The following is a 22,913-nucleotide window of genomic DNA, read 5'->3' on the forward strand; positions in this document are numbered from 1 at the left end:
ATGCCGTTGCTGACGCCCTGTCTAGACCTGCTTTTCCCCCTATTTCGGCGGTGGACTGCGAAGTGGATCCCCAGGAGCTTGCGGAGGCACAGGAACCATTTTAGTAAGCAAAACCCGCCGTTCGCTATGCCTCTCACAGTGTAATCAGTGTTTTGGGGGAACAGTATGTGTGATGATACCATTAAAATGCAGAATATATCTCATCCATCAACTCACAGATTTTTGTTATTTTTCTTTTTAAATGTTTCTGCAAGTTTCTGCCTACTAAAATGGCGCCGTGACGTACTATGGTTTTTAGGGTCGAGTGGTCTGTCTTGCTCCTCTAGTATCTTTGGGTTGGGCAAAGCGTGAATTACGTTGGGTTACGTTGAGGGCTGACGTGATCACGTTGGGGGCTGACTTGATCACGTTGGGTTCGTTGGGGGCTGACGCTGGGTTTCGTTGGGAGCTGACGCGATCACGTTGGGAGCTGACGTGCGTTACGTTGGGGGTTGACGTGATTACGTTGGGTTCTGACGTGATCACGTTGGGAGCCGGCCTGCTCTCCCCGGGTCAACATGTCCTCTGCCGGCGCCGACAAGGGATTCGACAGCTACTGGGACTCGACCGATGGCGACCAGTGTCCGACCAAAACCTGGCAGATGACGCGGCTCGGGGCTGGCCTCGGTAGGTGCGGGCCCAGGCAATGGCGGGCGGGGGGGGGAAGTCAGAGGATGGACAAGGGCAGGCAGGGAGGGGGCGAGGGAGAGAGAGAGGAGGAAGAGGGAGAGAGGAGGGGGAGATAGGGGGAGGGTGTGAGAGAGGGGAGGGAGGAGAGAGGGGGAGGGAGGGAGAGAGGGGAGGGAGATAGAGGAGGGGGGAGAGAGGGAGGAGGAAGAGGCAGAGGGGGAGGGAGAAGAAGAGGGGGAGGGAGAAGGAGGGGGAGAGAGAGAGGGAGACAGGGAGGGAGAGAGAGAAGGAGGGGGAGAAGGAGAAAGAGGAGGAGAGGGGGAAGATTGCAGCTGAAGCGTGTAATTTGTTTAGAAGCAAAACACAGTGATTTTGGAGTATAGTGATTTGCTAAATATGTCCTTGCCGGTAATTCACCGATTTGACAGATCCAATAGACAATAGGTGCAGGAGGAGGTTGTTCGGCCCTTCGAGCCAGCACCGCCATTCAATGTGATCATGGCTGATCATTCTCAATCAGTACCCCGTTCCTGCCTTCTCCCCATACCCCCTGACTCCGCTTATCTGAAGAAGGGTCTCGACCCGAAACGTCACCCATTCCTTCTCTCCCGAGATGCTGCCTGACCTGCTGAGTTACTCCAGCATTTTGTGAATAAACCGCTATCCTTAAGTCAAGTCAAGTCAATTTTATTTGTATAGCACATTTAAAAACAACCCACGTTGACCAAAGTGCTGTACATCTGATTAGGTACTAAGGAAAAAAAATGAAACATACAGTAGCACGCAAACAGTTCACAGCGCCTCCTCAATGAGCCTCAAACGCTAGGGAGTAGAAATAGGTTTTGAGCCTGGACTTAAAGGAGTCGATGGAGGGGGCAGTTCTGATGGGGAGAGGGATGCTGTTCCACAGTCTAGGAGCTGCAACCGCAAAAGCGCGGTCACCCCTGAGCTTAAGCCTATACCGCGGGATAGTGAGTAGCCCCAAGTCGGCCGACCTGAGGGACCTGGAGTTAGAGAGGGGGGTTAGAAGATTTTTGATGTAGGGGGGGGGGGAATGTCCATTTAGGGCTTTATACGTGAATAGGAGGAGCTTGAAGTTGATTCTGTACCGTACAGGGAGCCAGTGGAGAGAGGCCAGAATCGGGGTGATGTGCTCCCTTTTACGGGTACCCGTCAGGAGTCTCGCTGCGGCATTTTGGACCAGTTGCAGGCGGGACAGGGAAGATTGGCTGATCCCAGTGTATAGGGAGTTGCAGTAGTCTAGGCGGGAGGAAATGAAAGCGTGAATGATTTTTTCTGTGTCGTCGAATTGGAGGAAAGGTTTGATTTTAGCAATGGTTCGAAGTTGGAAGAAGCTGGCTTTTACCACAGCGTTGACTTGCTTATCAAATTTTAATGCCGAGTCAAATATCATGCCGAGGTTTTTGACATGCGGTTTGACTAGGCAGGATAGACTTCCAAGACTGCCTGTTATCGATTTGATGGAGTCGGGGGGGCCGAATAGGATGACCTCAGAAGGATGGGGGAGTCCGGAACCAGGGTGCTTGGATGCTTTCAAGAGAGAGCTGGATAGAGCTCTTAAGGATAGCGGAGTGAGGGGGTATGGGGAGAAGGCAGGAACGGGGTACTGATTGAGAGTGATCAGCCATGATCGCATTGAATGGCGGTGCTGGCTCGAAGGGCTGAATGGCCTACTCCTGCACCTATTGTCTATTGTCTATTGCTCTCATTAAGAGCTTAAGAGCTCTTAAGAGCTCTATCTTGCTCTCTCTGGAATGCATTCAGAGAATTGGCCTCCACTGCCTTCTGAGGCAGAGAATTCCACAGATTCACAACTCTCTGACTGAAAAAGTTTTTCCTCATCTCCGTTCTAAATGGCCTACCCCATACTCTTAAACTGTGGCCCCTGGTTCTGGACTCCCCCAACATTGGGAACATGTTTCCTGCCTCTGCCTCTTAATAATCTTATACGTTTCGATAAGATCTCCTCTCATCCTTCTAAATTCCAGTGTATACAAGCCTAGTCGCTCCAGTCTTTCAACATATGACAGTCCCGCCATTCCGGGAATTAACCTAGTAAACCTACGCTGCACGCCCTCAATAGCAAGAATACCCTTCCTCAAATTTGAAGACCAAAACTGCGCACAGTACTCCAGGTGAGGTCACACTAGGGCCCTGTACAACTGCAGAAGGACCTCTTTGCTCCTATACTCAACTCCTCTTGTTATGAAGGCCAACATTCCATTGGCTTTCTTCACTGCCTGCTGTACCTGCATGCTTCCTTTCAGTGACTGATGTACTAGGACACCCAGATCTCGTTGAACATCCCCTCTTCCTAACTTGACACCATTCAGATAATAATCTGCCTTTCTATTCTTACTTCCAAAGTGAATAACCTCACACTTATCTACATTAAACTGCATCTGCCATACATCCGCCCACTCACACAACCTGTCCAAGTCACCCTGCAACCTCATAGCATCTTCCACACAGTTCGCACTGCCACCCAGCTTTGTATCATCTGCAAATTTGCTAATGGTACTTTTAATCCCTTCATCCAAGTCATTGATGTATATTACAAATAGCTGCGGTCCCAGCACCGAGCCTTGCGGTACCCCACTAGTCACTGCCTGCCATTCTGAAAGGGACCCATTTATCCCCACTCTTTGCGTTCTGTCTGTCAACCAATTTTCTATCCATGTCTGTACCCTACCTCCATCCATTTGTGATGAATGAATAAATCTGTTTCCTGGCATTGGACATAGGTGTGACTTTCTCCTGTCTCTGTACAAGCTTCTGTGCCTAACTCTGTGTGTATTCTACCCCCTATAAATACGATAGAACATTATTTATTCCAGGAGGGAAATTATTTATCCCATGAGGGAAATAATATTTCAATCCATTATCATTTCTAGCTGTTTTTTTTATAACCAGCACCTCAGGGATGCCTTTAATGTTCTCTAAACACAGAATGTAATCTCTTGCTGCTTCTCTGATGGCACCCCATTTGACCAATACAAATATAGTTGTTCGTAACAGGTAATACATTTTTATTTGCAATAGGAAGCACAAAGTGTTTTTCATATTTGTGCATGCAAATTTCAGTGCACAGAATGTCAAAAATAAGGTTAATCTCTGTTTACACTTTAATACATATTTGGAGTTTGATAATTAATTCTCACTCAAAGATGTCAGGTGGAATGAAGTAAACTTGGAATTATGTTGTATAGTGGTTAGTGATGGGAGTGTCTGTCAGTATTTAAACAAAAAAGTTTAATAAAAATAAATAAACTGGATTATCTCTCATATTTCCACATTATATTCTGTTTAATATGTCCATATCTATTAACTTAGCCTGTTAGAAGCGCCCCATAACCCTTCTAAGAAATAATACGTCTACTTAGCTTCTTATCATAAGGTCATATTATATTACGTATATATAAATAAATAATATCGATATCACAGGAGCAGAATTAGGCCATTCGGCTCATGAAGTCTAATCCGCCAATCGATCATGGCTGATCTATCTCTCCCTCCTAACCCCATTCTCCTGGCTTCTCCCCGTAACCACTGACACCCGTACTAATCAAGAATCTATCTATCTCTGCCGTAAAAATATCCACTGACTTGGCCTCCACAGCCTTCTGTGGCAAAGAATTCCATAGATTCACCACCCTCTGACTAATGTAATTTCTCCTCATCTCCTTCCTAAAAGGAATTTAGAAGGATGAGGGGATCTTATTGAAATGTGTAAGATTATTAAGGGGTTGGACACGTTAGAGGCAGGAAACATGTTCCCAATGTTGGGGGGAGTCCAGAACAAGGGGCCACAGTTTAAGAATAAGGGGTAGGCCGTTTAGAACGGAGATGTGGAAAAACTTTTTCAGTCAGAGAGTTGTGAATCTGGAATTCTCTGCCTCAGAAGGCAGTGGAGGCCAATTCTCTGAATGCATTCAAGAGAGAGCTAGATAGAGCTCTTAAGGATAGCGGAGTCAGGGGGTATGGGGAGAAGGCAGGAATGGGGTACTGATTGAGAATGATCAGCCATGATCACATTGAATGGCGGTAGTGGCTCGAAGGGCTGAATGGCCTCCTCCTGCACCTATTGTCTAATGTGTTGGCCGCAACCATTGTGCTGCCTACATTCGCTCTGCCTGAAGTGAGTGATAAAGTGACACTCTAACAAGTAGAACACAAATGACAACCTGCCATTTAAATAGGTCTGTCCCAGGAGAGTAAAAGGCAGTTGTTAATAGCCTCCAAGCCCCCAAATCACATGAACAGCCAAAACCTGGAGCATGAGGGACTATTTCAGGAGCGCAGGAAATGTTAACACTGCCACTCATTGAGTGTGACTAGAGTAACATACTACACTGTTAATTTATTTCATTTCCATACATTGGATGCATCCCAAAGTCATCAACTGTGTGTATCTGACCTAAACTCTGAAACTCTCTCGCACCCATTCTTTACTCTCCATTACCACACATTAAGCCGATACTTCGTTTTGTTAGTTAGATCATAAGGTCATAAGTGATAGGAGTAGAATTGGACCATTCGGTCAATCATGGCTGATCTATTTCTCCCTCCGAACCCCCTTCTCCTGCCTTCTCCCCATAGATGGCATGCAGTATCTAGTTTTTCCCCCTCTTTGTTGCACAGACAATTTAGTAGACCATCCAAAAATGTTATTTTAGGAGAAAATAAAACTTAAAAGCGATGCTGTTTTGGATATTACCACAGATAGGTTGTGAGAGATATTTATATCCTGTGGAATTACGTTGAGCTTAGAGATACAGCGTGGAAACAATAGGTGCAGGAGTAGGCCATTTGGCCCTTCGAGCCAGCACCACCATTCAATGTGATCATGGCTGATCATTCTCAATCAGTACCCCGTTCCTGCCTTCTCCCCATACCCCCTGACTCCGCTATCCTTAAGAGCTCTATCTAGCTCTCTCTAGAATGCATTCAGAGACTTGGCCTCCACTGCCTTCGGCCCACCGAGTCCGCGCCGACCAGCGATCACCCTGTACTCCAGCACTGTCCTACACACACTAGGGGCAATTTACAATTTTTACCGAAGCCAATTAACCTACAAACCTGCACGTCTTTGTAGTGTGGGAGGAAATCAGAGCACCCGGAGAAAACCCATGTGGTCTCAGGGAGAACGTACAAACTCCGTACTGACGGTACATGCAGTCAGGATGGAACCCTGAGGCAGCAACTCTACCGCTGCGCCACCGTATTATTTTAATTCAGTTTTCTGGGAACAATAGCTGTTAAGACGAAACTCTCAGGCAGTACCACAGAATGACAAACTTTGATGTGATTATCTTTTCAGGACTTGTTGGGTCAGCATATCATATTGTGGCATTGCCTCCTAATAATGTCATTGATGCCGTTCAACGAGGGGTCAATGGCACCTTGACAATGGGTGAGAACAGTTTTTGATATGATACATACTACTTTAATATTATTTGCAAAGACGAATGCTTTGCTCAGTTTGTTTCCTGAAAATCAAATTTTCAGTAATAACTTTTATTGCTTTAGTGCTGTAACTTTTGGGGTTGTGCGATCCTGGGGAAAATAGTTAAATTGAGGAGCTTTTATCTTTGGGAACCTGTGTCTCACAAGGTGCTTTAATCCCCAAACCATTGCGATTGGATTAATGATTAGTGTGGGTGATTAGTACGGGTGTCAGAGGTTATGGGTACAAGGCAGGAGAATTGGGGTTAGGAGGGAGAGATGGATCAGACATGATTGAATGGCATAGTCGACTTGATGGGCCGAATGGCCTAATTCTGTTCCTAATATGACATTAATGAGGGTATCATGGTTTTAACTGTATTGTAAAGAAGCAAGAATATCGGTTAAGCTGTTACAGTATTAAGAAAGGGAAGATGGACACAAAATGATGGAGTAACCCAGCGGGACAGACGGCATCTCTGGAAAGAAGGAATGGGTGACGTTTCAGTCTCGACCCGAAGCATCACCCATTCCTTCTCTCCGGAGATGCTGCCTGTTCTGCTGGATTACTCCAGCATTTTGTGTCAGACTTCCATTGCAAAAGAAAAATCCAAGCATTAAGAAATGTTTATCCAGGATTATGGTAGGATTAATTATTATGCAATGTTATTCCTGCACTGCCTTCCACGTGTGTTCAACTTTCAAGGATGCTATTTAATTTGTCTAATCGGTGTAAAGAATACGTTTAATTTTCTTAATGTGTATCTTAGTTTTTTGTAAAGTTTAGTTTTGGGATACAGTGTGGAAACAGGCCCTTCGGCACACTGAATCTGCGCCACCCAGCAATCCCCGTACACGAGCATTATACTACACACTAGGGTCAATTTACCGAATTCAATTAACCTACAAGCCTGCACGTCTTTGGAGTTTGGGAGGAAACTGGAGCACCCGGAGAAAACCCACGCGGTCACGGGGAGAACGTGCAAACTCCATACAGGTAGCACTCGCGGTCAGGATCGAATCCGTGTCTCTGGTGCGGTAAGGCCGCAACTCTAACGCCGCGCCACTGTATCGCCCACTGTATCAACCGAGCTAAAGTGCTGTTTAATGCAAAATAAATAACATTTATAAACAGCATGGAGCGCAGCTGTAGAGTTACAGCGCTTGCAGCGCCAGAGACGCGGGTTCGATCCTGACTACGGGCGCTGTCTTTTTGGAGTTTGTACGTTCTCCCTGTGACCGCGTGGGTTTTCTCCGAGATCTTTGGTTTCCTCCTGCACTCCAAAGCCAAACAGGTTTGTGGTTAATTGGCTTGGATTTTTATACTTGGTATCAGTGTAAATTGTTCCTAATAATAATAATAATATATTCCTTTATTCGTCCCACACCGGGGAAATTTACAGTGTTACAGCAGCAAAGTGGATAGCAAGAGATCATTCATTATAAATAAAAGATACATAGATTGTCATCAGTTTTCTGTGTGTTCTTAGCTATTATTGTTGACTGACTGCTTGGGAGCAGTGCTGGTTGTGCAGTCTCACAGCAGTGGGAAGGAAGGACCTCCTATATCTCTCCTTCACGCACTTGGGGTGAAGGAGTCTGTCACTGAAGGAGCTACTCAGTGCAGTGACAGTGTCCTGCAAGGGGTGGGAGTCGTTGTCCAGCAGCGATGTTAGCTTAGCCATCATCCTCCTCTCTCCCACCACCTGCACTGAGTCGAGGGGGCAACCCAGGACAGAGCTGGCCTTCCTGACCAGCTTGTCGAGTCTCATCCCTTCCGCCGCTGAGATGCTGCTGCTCCAGCAGACCACTCCACAGAAAATGGCCGATGCAACCACCGTGATGTGCAGGATAGTGTTAATGTGCGGGAATCGCTGGTCAGTGCGGCCTCGGTGGTTTGAATGAAGGGCCTGTTACCGCACTGTATCTCTAAAACTAATATTATTAGTAAGCCTGAGCTTGCTTTTCCTTTTTTTCTAAAGGTTCTCTACAGAGGAACATAATAACTCCAAATTCATTTGCTTGATTTTCAGCTGCAGTTGGTGCAATTTTCGGGATAACTACCTGCTTAACTGCACATTTCCGAGACACCAACGACGATCCATTGAATTATTTCCTTGGCGGTTGTGCATCGGGGATCTTTCTTGGAGTACGAGGTGAGTTTAATGGTGCTTCAATTCTTTGAGAAATTTCCAGTCCAGGAGCTCCTCAGATTACCATGGGATTCCGTTCCGAGAAACCCATTTCAAACCGAAAATATTGTGCGTCGAAATGCATTTAATAAACATGATCAGGTGGCCGGAAGCCAGCGGTGGCTCGCTGCCCATCGCTGGTGTTTACACCATCGCAAAGTCGAAATATCGCAAGTCGAAGCATCGTGAGCCAGAGAGCACCTGTATAGGTTTTTAAAAAAAATCAAAACTACCTTCATCCAAGTTATAGTGGGATTAGCTTTCATACAGTATTGTCCTACATCACCTTCTAAATTGGAGAATCCTAATTGCTGCCTATTACAGGGGATGCTGGTGAACGCTGATGGTTTTGCCACAAACCTCAACATAATCCAATTTGCGCTGGACCTCACTCTGACAATGGAGGAGGCTCAGGACAGAAAAGTCAGTGGGAATGGGAGGGGGAGTTAAAGTGTTTAGCAACCAGTAATTTAGCAATTGGAGGAACAGCACCTCATATTTCGCTTGGACAGCTTACACCCCAGCAGTATGAATATTGACTTCTTTAACTTCAAGTAACCCTTGCTTTCCCTCTCTCTCCATCCCTCCCCCTTCCCAGTTCCCCGACCAGTCTGACTGTCCCTAACTAAACTTTATCTGTGTTTGCTTTTCTTTTACTTTCTCCGAGCTAGCAATGATCTACATTTTCCCTGATCTCCACACCCTTTGATGTCTCGTTCTCATACCGTACACTTCCTTAACTGTGTATCTCCCCCTCCTCTGACTCTAAGTCTGAAGAAGGGTCTCGACCCGAAACGTCGTCCATTTCTTCTGTCCAGAGATGCTGCCTATCCCGCTGAGTTCCTCCAGCATTCTGTGTCTACCTTCGGTTTAAACCAGTTTCTGCAGTTCCTTCCTACATATTAAGTCTTCTCCGCCATTCAATCATGGCTGATCTATCTCTCCCTCCTAACCCCATTCTCCTTCCTTCTCCCCATGACCCCTGACACCCGTACTAATCAAGAATCTGTCTATCTATTGACTTGGCCTCCACAGCCTTCTGTGGCAAAGAATTCCACAGATTCACCACCTATTATTGAATGCTAATTTTCCCACACTTGATATATTCACTGTTACAGATAGCGAGCAGCACGTGAGGTTCCATCATGTCTCCCTCCAATTCCACGTGCTTTAATTTTGTTGAATAATCTCTTTTCTACATCATAAATCCTTTATTTTGATCCGACATTATTTTAAATGTCTTTTGTGATGCACTTGCGGCTAACATTTTCCTGTTAGGTTTTTGTGTCTGGGAAAGATATACATCTGTTGTAAACTATTGACACTTTTAAAAAAAGACACAAAATGCTGGAGTAATGAATGGGTGATGTTTCGGGTCGAGACCATTCTTCAGGTCTGAACAAGGGTCTCGACCCGAAACGTCACCTATTCCTTTTCTCCAACGATGCTGCCTGACCCGCTGAGTTACTCCAGCTTTTTGTGTCTATCTTCAGTTTAAACCAGCATCTGCTGTTCATTCCCTACACACCTCTTGATCAACCTGTCCAAATCATTGTCTCTGCTAAGTGCATGTTAGCTGAGGTGTTTGCTAGGTTACGGTAGTGAGGGCGCTGTAAATGTAATTGGCTTTGTTGTTCTTTGGTGTATATTGAAGTAATGATAAACGCTTTATAAATGCACACTTATTAACCAAGGAGTGACTGAGTTATGGGTGCTACAGCATCTCATGAGAAAAAGGATGGGTGGCATTTCGGGTCTTGACCCTTCTTCAGACTCTGACCCCAAATGCCATCCATCCTTTACCTCCAGAGATGCTGCCTGACTTGCCGAGTTACTGCAGGATTTCCATCTTTGGTAGAAAACCAGTCTCTGCAGTTCCTTCTTTCTACTTGTAATGGATGCTGCCATTCCCACTGATGACCACTAGACAGCAGCAGATGTCTGAAGAAGGGTCTCGACCCGAAACGTCACCCATTCCTTCTCTCCTGAGATGCTGCCTGACCTGCTGAGTTACTCCAGCATTTTGTGAATAAATACCTTCGATTTGTACCAGCATCTGCAGTTATTTTCTTATACTAGATAGCAGCAGATGTTTTTCTGAAAACGTTACACTCGAACATAATTGGGTCTCAAGTTTATTTGACATGCCTTGTGAATTTAACAAAAAAAGGAACAATTTTAAAAATAGGTTGATTTTTTTTGTTTTCAATAATGTTTCCCATACGCATCAAAGCAATGGGCTCTTTTAGCCCCAGGTACTGCTATGTGCAGTGTGGGGGTCACAGCTTTGAAGTATTTGTCGATCTCTATATTAGTTTTTAGGTTTCTTTTAGTTTTGAGAGATACAGCGCGGAAACGGGTCCTTCGGTCCACCGAATCCACGCCAACCAACGATCCCCGCACGCTAGCACTATCGTGCACACACCCAGCTCAATTTACAATTATACTAAGCCATTTAACCTACAAACCTGCACATCTTTGGAGTGTGGGAGGAAACTGGAGCACCCGGGGAAAACCCACGCAGGTCACGGGGAGAGCGTGCAGGCAGAACCCGTGGTCAGGATCAAACCCACGTCTCTGGCTGCCACCTTGTTCTGCCAACACGTCGTTGTTTGCGCGTGCAGTGCTTTGTGTAGGAAGAAACTGCAGATGCTGGTTTAAATCGAAGATAGACACAAAATGCAGGAGTAACTCAGCGGGACAGGCAGCATCTCTGGAGAAGGAATGGATGACGTTTCGGGTCGAGACCCTTCTTCTACTGTTCTAATTTGTTTCATTGGGTTGTTTAAATTAATACTGACTAGCTAATTAATTTATTGCATCGTATGGGAGGCGCATTCCCAATCTCGTTGTACCCCTGTACAATGACAATATAGATATATTGTATTGTGTTGTATTCAAGGTGCTTTGTGTCTGGTAATCTCTTCAAGGTTAATTAAGATTTGATTCTATCAGTGCTTTTGTGTATAGCAGATGTGGCGCGATGGGCTGAATAGTCTCCTTCTGAGCTATGAGTATTGCATGATTCTGAGGGAATAATGAGGGCGTGCACTGTTACAGCATTAACAAAATGCCTTGTGTTCCCTCCACAGCTCACAGCTACATGACTGGCACAGCCGCCTGTCTGAGCCTAGGTGCTGTTGCGGCTCTCACAAAGATTGGCAAAATGGAAGGCTGGCGTTTATCTGGACCTCCCAAACTCTGAAAACAGCTGAAGCAGCACAAACCTGTAATATAATATTTCTTGTCCATTAAAACGAATGTAAATTCTGCTCTAGTGTTTCCTCATGGCAGCAGTCCTAACGCTTCGCTAACCTCTGGGTTTTGTGTCTGAGCTTTCTGAGGCTCAGGAGAAATCCAGCAGGGAATTTCAACCCCATCTCCATCCTGTAAATCTCTGCCTGGGATTTGTATGTTTTACTGAGGCTGATTCTCGTGCTCCTGGAGTTGGAGATTATAATCTCCGTACTCTTTCCTGGTACACCAGACCTCCCATGACATGAATCAGTATGGGGTACCTTTGTTGCATTCCATCTATTAGAAAGAATGTTCCCTCTGAGGTAGGGAAACCAAACAGGCACATAAGGTCTTCCCAGAGTCATAAATAATCTCACTATTCTTCCATCTACTTTTACTCAAAACTACTTTTACTAAATTGCTCAATTCTTTATCAAAGAGATTACTCTTTCAGCTGTAAACCTTATGTGCCATCTAAACTGTTTGCCACAGCTAACAACATTTAATTCAGGCTAAATATTACCATATTTTTCGACATGACCTTTAATGGCTAAATTTAGTATACTTGTGTGAACAAACACTGATATAATTCAACAGCAAGTTGCTGCGGGTGCTGAAAATGTGTAATAAAACAAAAATAAAGTCTGATATACTTAGCCAGACAGGCAGCATCTATGAGGGAAGAAAGGGTTAATTCTTCAGGTCGCTAACCTTTTAAATGTTTAAAATATCAAGTTTTAAATAACAAACAAAGTGGGGAAGAGAAGAGAAAATAGAAATGAAACTGCTTGGCTGGATATCAGGTGAAATAGACACAAATGGAAGTCCAAAGACGTACAGGTATGTAGGTTAATTGGCTGGGCAAATGTAAACATTGTCCCTAGTGTGTGTAGGATAATGTTAATGTGCGGGGATCGCTGGGCGGCGCGGACCCGGTGGGCCGAAGGGCCTGTTTCCGCGCTGTATCTCTAAATCTAAAAATCTGATGGTGGTGCTAAGAGTGGTCAAGATCAGTTAATAACAAAATCTATCTCTGCAGGAGGTGTAACGAGATGGCAAATTAAATCTAAAACGCAAGGAAAGAGGAGTGAAACGGCTTGTACACAATGTGTACACGCAGTCGCTCAAAGATTGTTCGGGGCAGCATTGGACAGGTTGAGGTAAATGTACAAGTATCTCAGTCATCATGCTTTCTGGGCGGCACAGTGTCGCAGGGGTAGAGTTGCTGCCTCACGGCCCCAGAGACCCGCTTTTGATCCTGACTACGGGTGCTGTCTGTACGGAGTTTGTACGTTCTCCATGTGACCACATGGATTTTCTCCAGGTGTTCTGGTTTCCTCCCACATCCCAAAGACATGCAGGTTTGTAGGTTAATTGGCATCAGTAAATTGTCTCGCATGTTGGATAGAACTAGTATAGAAATAACATTGAGAAAAGAACATGCTGACTTGTTCTTGGCGTGTACGATAGAACGGTGGCACAGCGGTAGAGTTGCTGCCTTACAGCGAATGCAGCGCCAGAGGCCCAGGTTCAATCCCAACTACAGGCGCCATCTGTACGAAGTTTGCACGTGCTCCCCGTGACCTGCGTGGGTTTTCTCCGAGACCTTCAGTTTCCTCCCACACTCCAAATGTAAAATGGTCCCTAGTGTGTATAGGTTAGTGTTAATATGCAGGGATCGCTGGTTGGTGCGGACTCGGTGGGCCAAAGGGCATGTTTCCGCGCTGTATCCCTAAACTAAACAAAAAACTAAACTACAGATGCTGTCTTTACGGAGTTTGTACGTTCTCCCCGTGAACACGTGGGTTTTCTCCGAGATCTTCGGTTTCAGTCCACACTCCAAAGGCGTACAGGTATGTAGGTTAATTGACTGGGTAAATGTAAAAATTGTCCCTAGTGTGTGTAGGATAGTGTTAATGTGTGGGGATCGCTGGTCGGCGCAGACTCGGTGGGCCGAAGGGCCTGTTTCCGCGCTGTATCTCTAAACTAAAATCTAAACTAGTGTATGGGTGATTGCCAGTGTACAAGTCAGTGTGGACTCGGTGGGCCAAAGTGCCTGTTTCTATGCTGTATCTCTAAAATAAAATAAACTAAACTATCTGCCTCACTGAGCACTTGCCAGGCAGGGTATTGCCAAATGGCACCAGCAGCTGACGGAATCCTGTGCATTTTGATCACCAGGCGGAAATTTATCTGTATGCATAATTCTCGAATAGCTGGTCAATTTCCATGGCCATCTGGATTTTGACATTCTCTCATGCCCCGAAACAAGACAGCATTGTGCAGCAGTGTTTAGAAATAAGAGGAACCTGTCAGATCATGCCAAGTAATTGTCTGGAAGCCAGTGAAGAAGATTTCACCTCATTATTACTGCAGTTATAACATTTGCTTATTCGTTTGCGTTTCTTCTTAGCTATCAACCGCTGCCTGCCGCCGCCCTGGCGTCCATGGACAGAGCTCCACAGCTCCAAAGTGGATCAACTGATTGTAGAGGTCGCACAGCGGTGGAGTTGCTGCCTTGCAGCACCAGAGACACGGGTTCGATCCTGACTACGGGTGCTGTCTGCATGGAGTTTGTACGTTCTCCCTGTGATTGCATAGGTTTTCTCCGGGTGCTCCGGTTTCCTCCCAACATTGTAAATTGCACCTAGTGTGTAGGGCAGTGCTAGTATATGGGATGATCGCTGGTTGGTGCGGACTCTGTGGGCCGAAGGGCCTGTTTCCATGGTGCATGTCTAAAGTCTGACAATTTGCAATGATGTCTGTCCAATGATGGCTTCTGGTAACTAATTTTGAAATGTTGTTGGTGAATAATGACATAACCTTTCTGGACTTTATCTTGCACTAAACGTTATCCCCTTTACCCTGTATCTGTACATTGTGGATGGCTTGATTGTAATCTCTTGCTGACTGGATAGCACGTACGCTGTAGCTCGGTGCACGTGACAGTAGTCTAAACTAAATAACTAATATTAGCATTGCAATGAGGTATGAATGTTTCTAACTGCTTTAAGACTATGTTCCTCACAAACTTACGTGTAAAAAGAATAGTTCCATTGCTTTTCCTGTTTAGTTTAGTTTGGAGATACAGTGCGGAAACAGGCCCTTTAGGCCCACCGGGTCTGCACCGACCAGCGATCCCCGCACATTAACACTATCTACCCACGAGGGACAAGTTTTACATTTACCAAGCCAATTAACCCACAAACCTGTACGTCTTTGGAGCGTGGGAGGAAACCAAAGATCTCGGAGAAAACTCACACAGGTCACGGGGAGAACGTACAAACTCCGTACAGACAGCACCCATAGTCGGGATCGAACCCAGGTCTCCGGCGCTGCATTCGCTGTAAGGCAGCAACTCTACCGCTGCGCCACCGTGCCGTCCAAACCGGATAGAATCTGATAAGAGTTGTTTTGAATTCTGTGCTGGAGAATGTGGATGGTATTGCTCTGTCTTGAAGAGGGATTTCTCCTGCTTAGTGTTCCCGTGGCTCAGGATTTCAAAAGGCATAGAGTTAGTAGGGACACGTACATATCCCAAACAGATGTCAGTACCATCTGGGGACCTGGGATTATTAAGATGGGATTCTGAAGACTAGTTCCAGAACAGGCAAAAGTGAATGCCAAAAATAAAAATCTGGCTTGGTTTCAATGGTGGATGCTATACATAAATCCCTTCTCACAAATGGCCCTTCGTACAAACATTCACCAAGCCACATTTTAATTATAGTTCCTTGCTGAATATCGGTGGCCCTCACAGCAGCAGATATCCGAGACATTCATATCTTGATGAATCATTTCATCCGTGCCGTCCCTGGACTGACTTGATCGTGACATCCAAGAGGAGTTGTAGTGTTGATGCTGCTGGAGAAAGATCAAGCATTAATCCTTCAACCTCATAGGGCCATCCTGTAGAAATTGAGCCTTTATTAGTGTCTTGCAGCGTATATTACTAAAACTCTCATCTTGTACGTTTGTATATATGTTTGTTTGTATATATATATATATTTGTTCCTGAAATGCAGCCAAAGTACACGATAGTGCAACAATTTTAGGCCCACCGTACTCACCATTGGCCTGTGGTTCAAATGATTGTTATATTTTAAATGTTATTCACTTTTTAAACTTGAATAAATCACTTTTTAAACTTTAATAAATCATTCCCACGTACCTTGCCCGTCAGCCGCACCTTCGCAGTAATACCGCTGTGTTCGATGTCAAAATGGGAACCCAACAGGTCCACGCCTGCGCAGTTGGGGCCCGTTGATCTAATACTTACGTGTTCATCTTGCGTCACAACGGTAAAATGGCCGCCGGATCCGCGCGCGCCCGCAGTTGGGGGAGGGTCGCCATTTTGAGATCGCCATTTTGAGGTCGCCATTTGATTGGCTCTACCACCTCCCCCCCCACGTGGGGTCCGGTGCGTCCTGATTGGCTCCTGCCCAACGTGATGGCTGGCCGGGGTGAGGGGCTCCCTCTCACTTTTCCTCTTCCCCCTCGCCTGACCCTGGGGGAGGGTTGCCGGGCCTGCAGGAGAGGTTCGGACCCAACGGGTTCACGGTCATCTAGCATGAGCTTTACAATGAACTGACCAAATGTAATTTGAAAGGGAAGGTGTGAGGAAGTACCTTTTATTAATCTCCCTGCAGCTTATTTGGGAGAATGAGCTGGGGGAATCCCGAGTATGCGTGTCTCCACTATCTTAGTTTAGTTTAGAGATGGAGTGGAACCAGCCCCTTTGGCCCACCCACGTCCACAAGTCATTCCCAGTAGACTAGTTCTATCCTACACACCAGGGCCAACATACAGAAGGTAATTAATCTACAGAGCCACAAGCCTTTGGGATGTGGGTGGAAACCGGAGCACCCGGAGGAAACCCACTCGGTCACAGGGAGAGCATATAAACTCCACACAGACAGCACCCGTGAGCAGGATTGAACCTGGGTGTCTGGCGCTGTGAGGCGGCAACTCTACCGCTGTGCCACTGTCTCAAAAACGTATTCAGAAATGAAAGTGTTATATTTAGTGTGTGTGTAAATTGAAACATCTTTATTTCTTAATTATCTCAGACTCAACATTCTTGGCCACGAGGCCAGTAGATTGATTGTGTAGTTGAGTACTGTTGCCTTGCTTAGCAATTAAGGATGCTGTAACAGGATGTCCTAACTCCCGTTCCCAGTACCCTGACTGATAAAGGTAAGCATGCAAAATGGCTGTGTCGTTAATGGAACTGTGTACCTGCACCTCTAGGTTTCTCTGTTCTATTACACTATGCTGCACCTTACCAAGAATTATATGTAGAGCAAAGGTTAGACCGGAGGTGAGCGGATATTGGACTATTTAGGGTTGCAGGAAGGTTTAGTTTAGAGATACAGCGCGGAAACAGGCCCTACGGCCCACCGAGACCGCACCGGCCAGTGTTTCCCGCCCATTAACACCACCCTACACATACCAGGGACAATTTAACATTTATACAATTATACCAAGCCAATTCACCTACAAACCTGTATGTCTTTGAAGGTGTAGAGATAGGGAGGAGAAATGGCAGATGAGCATTTAAAAACAAGATAAGAATTCGTAAATAGTGTTTTATCTGCGTATTGAAGTTGTGCGCGCTCAGAGCTCTGGTGGCTGGAGAGACAAGAGACTGCGGGCAATGGAATCTGGAGCATAAAGCAAAACCCGAGAGGAACTCGGCGGATCCAGCAGCATCTGTGGAGGCAACAAGGATGTTTCAGGTTGTGACTGAGAGTGTGGAGGGAAGATGACCAACATGAAGATGAGAGAGGGAGGGGTGAGGCGGTGGCTGGTGGGTGATGGGAGGAACCAGGTATGGTGGGAGAAGACAGGTAGAGTTAAGAGAAGGGCTGGGGAGGCGACACTGGTTGAAGATCTCGTTCTCATCTCTTCATGATGAGATTCATCTCTACCTTCCCTCTACACTCTCGGTCCTGAAGCAAGTTCTCTATCTAAAGCATTGACTATCCATTTGACCCCACGAGGGATGCTGCTTGGTCCACTGAGCTCCTCCAGCAGTTTGTTTTTTAAACTCTGGTTTAGTTTAGAGACACAGCGCGGAAACAGGCCCTTCGGCCCATCGGGTCCGCGCCGACCAGCGATCCCCGTATATGAACACTATCCTACACACACTAAGGTCAATTTACATTTACCAAGCTAATTAACCTACATACCTGCACGTCTTTGGAGTGTGGGAGGAAACCGAAGATCTCGGAGAAAACCCACGCAGGTCACGGGGAGAACGTACAAACTCTGTACAGACAGCGCCCGTATTGAGGATCGAACCCGGGTCTCCGGCGCAGCATTTGCTGTAAGGCAGCAACTCTACCGCTGAGCCACCTGGTTTGCACTTAATTCTATACCATCGTACAGCTTGGCCTGAGGGTTTAGGATAGGGTTTACCATTACATTTTGGCAATGGCATCATGGTTAATTGTACTTGAGGTGCACTGCTAGTGATATATACATGTGTTACAACAGATTTCTGGCGTCTATTAACAAAATACCACGGCTCGTATAACAGCCAAGAATCCATCTTCAACAACCCTACTGATCCTCAGAGCCTCAGGCATCGTAACGTAAACAAAATGTGGGGGCAGGATGGAAAAAGAAAATACTCCTACAAGAGTATGAACCGTCTTGTTCCGAAATCGATTGGTTCCCCCAGTAGAGGGCGATCTTTTGTTGGTCAGTGTCTTGGTCTTCTCTGTGTGGGAAGGAACTGCAGATGCTGGTTTACAACGGAGGTAGACACAAATGCTGGAGTAACTCAGCGGGTCAGGCAGCATCTCTGGAGGAAAGGAATAGGTGACATCTCGGGTCGAGACCCTTCAGTCTTGAGTCAGGGGAGAGGAGAACGAGTAGTAGCTCGACTCAATAATCAAAAGTCTGTAGCCTCCTTTTGCTCTGGTATTTTATTTCATTCACATGTTTAAACTATAATGTTCTATTCTTAATGCTTTAATGTTTTTTGCTTTATTCTTAACTGTTTATTGTATGTTTGTGTTGTTACCTACGAGCGGAGCACCAAGGCACATTCCTTGTATGTGTACATACTTGGCCAATAAACTTATTCAATTCAATTCAACTAAAAGTATGCAAAGGTTCAGAACCAACCAGAGCCGGCACCGACGACCAAGGAAAGGTGGAGCCCACAATGGTCCATTGTTGGCGGTGAAAGAGGTGATAGGGTTAAAATGTGGTCGAAGAGCATGAGGAATCACAGAGGGGGAGCAGAGAGAGTTGGTGTTGCAGAACTCTGATCTCCCACTGAAGATAGACTCAAAAAGCTGGAGTAACTCTGCGGGACAGGCAACATCTCTGGAGAGAAGGAATGGGTGACGTTTCGGGTCGAGACCCTTCAGACTTCTCATGTCTCACTGCTCCCCCTTTGTGATTCCTCCTGCTCTCCAGCTTTACGACCACGTTTCAACCCAGACTCTATCACCGCTTCCACAACCAACAATAGACCATTGTGGGCTCTGCCTTTCCTTGGTTTTGATCTGTCCAAAATCTTTTCATACCTCTAGTTTCCCTCTCCCCTGACTCTCAAGTCCGAAGAAGGGTTTTGACCCGAAACGTCGCCTATTCCTTTCCTCCATAGATGCCTCCTGACTTGCTGAGTTACTCAAGCTTTTTGTCTCTGTCTTGTCTGTTATTTCTACTGGATATTTTCTAATTACAAATGTCCACAATTTGGGAAGATGGCCTGTGTGAAGAAAGCAGAGGCAAACTGAGAGGAGTAATGGTAGATGCAGGATTCTTCAGTTGAGTAATGTCAAACTCAATGGCAGCACAGTGGCATAGCATTTGAGCTACTGCCTTACAGCGCCAGAGACCCAGGTTCGAATCTGACTACGGTTACTTGTCTGTACGGAGTTAGTATAGAAACAGAGAAAATAGGTGCAGGAGTAGGCCATTCGGCCCTTCGAGCCAGCACTGCCATTCAATATGATCGATGGCTGATCATTCAAAATCAGTGCCCCATTCCTGCTTTCTCCCCATATCCCTTGATTCCGTTAGCCCTAAGACCTATATCTAACTCTCTCTTGAAATCCAGTGAATTGGCCTCCACTGCCTTCTATGGCAGAGAATTCCACAGAAGCACAACTGTCTGGGTGAAAAAGGCCTTTCCTCATCTCCATCCTAAATGGCCCACCCCTTATTCTTAAACTGTGACCCCTGGTTCTGGACTCCCCCAACATCGGGAACATTTTTCCTGCATCTCGCCTGTCCAATTCCTTAAGAATTTTATATATTTCTATAAGATCCCCTCTCATCCTTCTAAGTTCTTCCCGTACGTTCTCCCCGTGGCTGCATGGGGTTTCTCAGAGAATTTCTATGAGTTTCCTCTCATATTCCAAAGACGTACAGGTTTGTAGGTTAAATGGCTTGGTATTTATAATTGTATAAATGTAAAATTGTCCCTTGTGTGTGTAGGATGGTGTTTGTGCACGGGGATCGCTGGTCGGCGCGGACTCGGTGGGCCGAAGGGCCTGTTTCCGCGCTGTATCTCTAAACTAAACTGAACTCTGATCAGAGTGACTCTGACTTCTAGCACTGGCCTGTGAGGTCTGACATTGACACCGAGTGTGGGTGGTATTCCAAAGAGCGGCTGTAATATGAGGGATCATTGCCTTTCATCCATTTGGTAATTGCAGAGTCCAGGCATTCAAAATAATCTCTCCTTACAATGTTGTAATTAAGAATGACAGAAACACAAATAAACTCTAACCTCGTGTGTTAGGTTGGTGTGAACAGTTATTGCATTACCACCTGTTAGTTCATTGACTTCACATTGTCGATGGACCATTGTAGGTCCAATAATGCCTCTCACAATTTGGTTCCATTATTTGGTTCTGCTTCCGTTTCCACAAATTCCTTAGGTGTACTTGGGTTCTTTGGATTATTTTCTGTTTAACATTGGTTTAAATGTTATTTTATCTGGCTCTGGATTTTCCATTTCTAAATTTTGTTTCCCGTAAATCCACATTTTCTTGTTGGACGCTCTCTCTGTTTGTTCAAAAGCCTTTCACAAGGAAGGCACCAAAAGTGGTCTTATTCCATTCGCCTCTATGACTACGTGGACTCGGTGGGCCAAAGTGCCTGTATTAAACCGCTGTATCTCCAAACTAAATTAAACTAAAAATCCACAGAGCCACTCATTTTCATGAAGGTTAAGGGAATTAGATTTTTAAATTCAATCTGAAGAGGTGTCTCGACCCGAAACATCATCCCTTCCTTATCTCCTGAGATGTTGCCTGTCCCGCTGAGTTACTCCAGCAATTTGTGCCTCTACTGAGATTTTTTAAATTGATGCGTCAAAAAGCAGTTATATGCCAGAAGATGCAGGATATGGATAGGAAAGGTTTCGCGGGATATGGGCCAAATGCGGGCAAATGGAGCTTAGATGGGGCATCTTGGTCAGCATGGACAAGTTGAGCTGAAGGGCCTGTTTTTCTGCTGCATGACTTTGATTATGACATTGTATCTTTCACATCAATAACTTGCATTTATTGGAATATTCAAAATTGTGTATTTGGGCAGTTGCATCTCCAAATGCATGTTTATGTTACAAATATCTGCACAGATATTTCAGATGCTGACTACTTCTGTAAAGAATCACAATTGACGAATGTGTTTGTATCACCCAGTATCTGTTTGTAATAGAAGGATGAGAGAGGATCTTAAGAAACAAAGTGGAATCTAACTACTACAGCTCGGACTCCAGACACATGTGGAGTGGATTATGCTGCGTCACAGACTACAAAGGGAAAAACAGGAGCACTGTCCAGCCGACCGCATCGCTCTCGGACGAGCTTAACACCTTTTACGCCCGGTTCGATGCAGACAACACAGCGCCCACCATGAGTCCACAGGTGTGTAGGGGGACTACCACACTGTCCTTACAAACGGCAGACGTGAGGCGGTCCTTCAAAAAGGTCAACGACCGCAAAGCTCCAGGGCCGGATGGTATTCCAGGGCGGGCTCTCAGAGCGTGTGCTGATCAACTGGCAGAGGTGTTCACCAACATCTTCAACCTCTCTCTGAGTCAGTCTGTGGTTCCCACCTCCTTCAAAGCATCCATCATCGTTCCTGTTCCAAAGAAACCAGTAACCTCCTGTTTAAATGACTACCGTCCTGTCGTAAACAGGCATCATGAAGTGCTTCGAGCGACTTGTCAAAAGTAGGATTCTTGCACAATTCAATTGCAAGAAGCACTTGGCCTGTGTTTTCTAAGAGATGGATTCAGAGAATCAGCATGACTTAAGGTAAAAGTCACTACCAATATTCAGTTGGAAATTCCATCCAGTATCAACTTACTATTGGGTATCAAAGAGGTGAGTGCAGGAAAGGTGTTTCACGTGCATGTCTTAATAAATGGTCCTGATAATGTTATACATTTTGTGGGGTTTCCCTCACCATTTAACTCTTCAGAAATGCTGCTGGTTAGGAAGAATCTGTTTGCTATGAGATCACACAAGTTTGAAGCGAATAAGTTGTAGAAACAAAATCATTAGTTTAGAGATACAGCGCGGAAACAGGCCCTGTGGCCCACCGAGTCCACGCCGACCAGTAATCCCTGCACACTAACACTATCCTACACAAACTAGGGACAATTTTCAATTTTACCAAGCTAATTCACCTACAAACCTGTACGTCTTTGGAGTGTGGGAGGAACCCGGAGATCCCTGGGGAAAACCCACGCAGGTCACGGGGAGAACGTACAAACTCCGTACAGAGTCACTGTACGGCGCGGCCTGAAATAGGCCGCGGGATTTTCTCTGCCCGGCGGGGGCTTCAATGTCGGGAGCCCCGACCGCCCCGACGTGCAGCGGCAGCGTCTTCGTCCGCCCTGAGTCGCGGGGCTTGGGTCGGCCCGCTGCGGACCTTTCACCGTCCGGCGCGGCCTGGAACGTGGCAACTTCAACAGCCTGACCGTGGGAGAAGACGGCAGGGGAAGAGAAAAGACATTCTGGCCTTCCATCACAGTGAGGAGGCGTCTGGAGGAGACTCACTGTGATGGATGTTTCTTTTTGTTTGATTGTGTGTGTTATTGCTTATTGTTATTACTCTTACTGTTGGACTGTGGGTAATCTTTCATTTCACTGCACATTTATGTGTATGTGACAAATAAACTTGACTTGATAGCACCAGTAGTCAGGATCGAACCCGGGTCTCTAGTGCTGTAAGGCAGCAGCTCTATTGCTGCACCACCCTGCCGCCCTACTCTAAAACTAAAACTAAAATCCATCCCTTGGAAAACACGACCAAAGTGCGTCTTGTAATTGTGCAACAATCCCATTGTCAATCCTACTGTGCCTGTCCTAG

The 22,913-nt window shown here is 45.8% G+C and overlaps 1 protein-coding gene across 3 annotated transcripts; it reads left to right on the plus strand.

The window, feature by feature from the left end:
* Positions 1–457: 457 nt before the first annotated feature.
* Positions 458–21,980, plus strand: ndufa11 (NADH:ubiquinone oxidoreductase subunit A11). Of its 3 annotated transcripts, none has more exons than XM_078423521.1 (5): positions 458–666; positions 6,011–6,103; positions 8,169–8,291; positions 11,420–11,556; positions 21,236–21,980. In XM_078423521.1, exons 1-4 carry the CDS (start codon positions 558–560, stop codon positions 11,530–11,532), a joined length of 438 nt encoding a protein of 145 aa, XP_078279647.1. In that variant the 5' UTR covers positions 458–557; the 3' UTR covers positions 11,533–11,556; positions 21,236–21,980. The 3 variants fall into 3 exon arrangements, with proteins under 3 accessions (XP_078279647.1, XP_078279646.1, XP_078279645.1); XM_078423520.1 differs by lacking the exon at positions 21,236–21,980 and adding an exon at positions 13,978–17,594; XM_078423519.1 differs by lacking the exon at positions 21,236–21,980 and having other exon boundaries at positions 460–666; positions 11,420–11,599.
* The last annotated feature ends 933 nt before the right edge of the window (positions 21,981–22,913 follow it).

Source organism: Rhinoraja longicauda, chromosome 28, assembly GCF_053455715.1.
Source record: "Rhinoraja longicauda isolate Sanriku21f chromosome 28, sRhiLon1.1, whole genome shotgun sequence".
Classification (NCBI taxonomy): domain Eukaryota; kingdom Metazoa; phylum Chordata; class Chondrichthyes; order Rajiformes; family Arhynchobatidae; genus Rhinoraja; species Rhinoraja longicauda.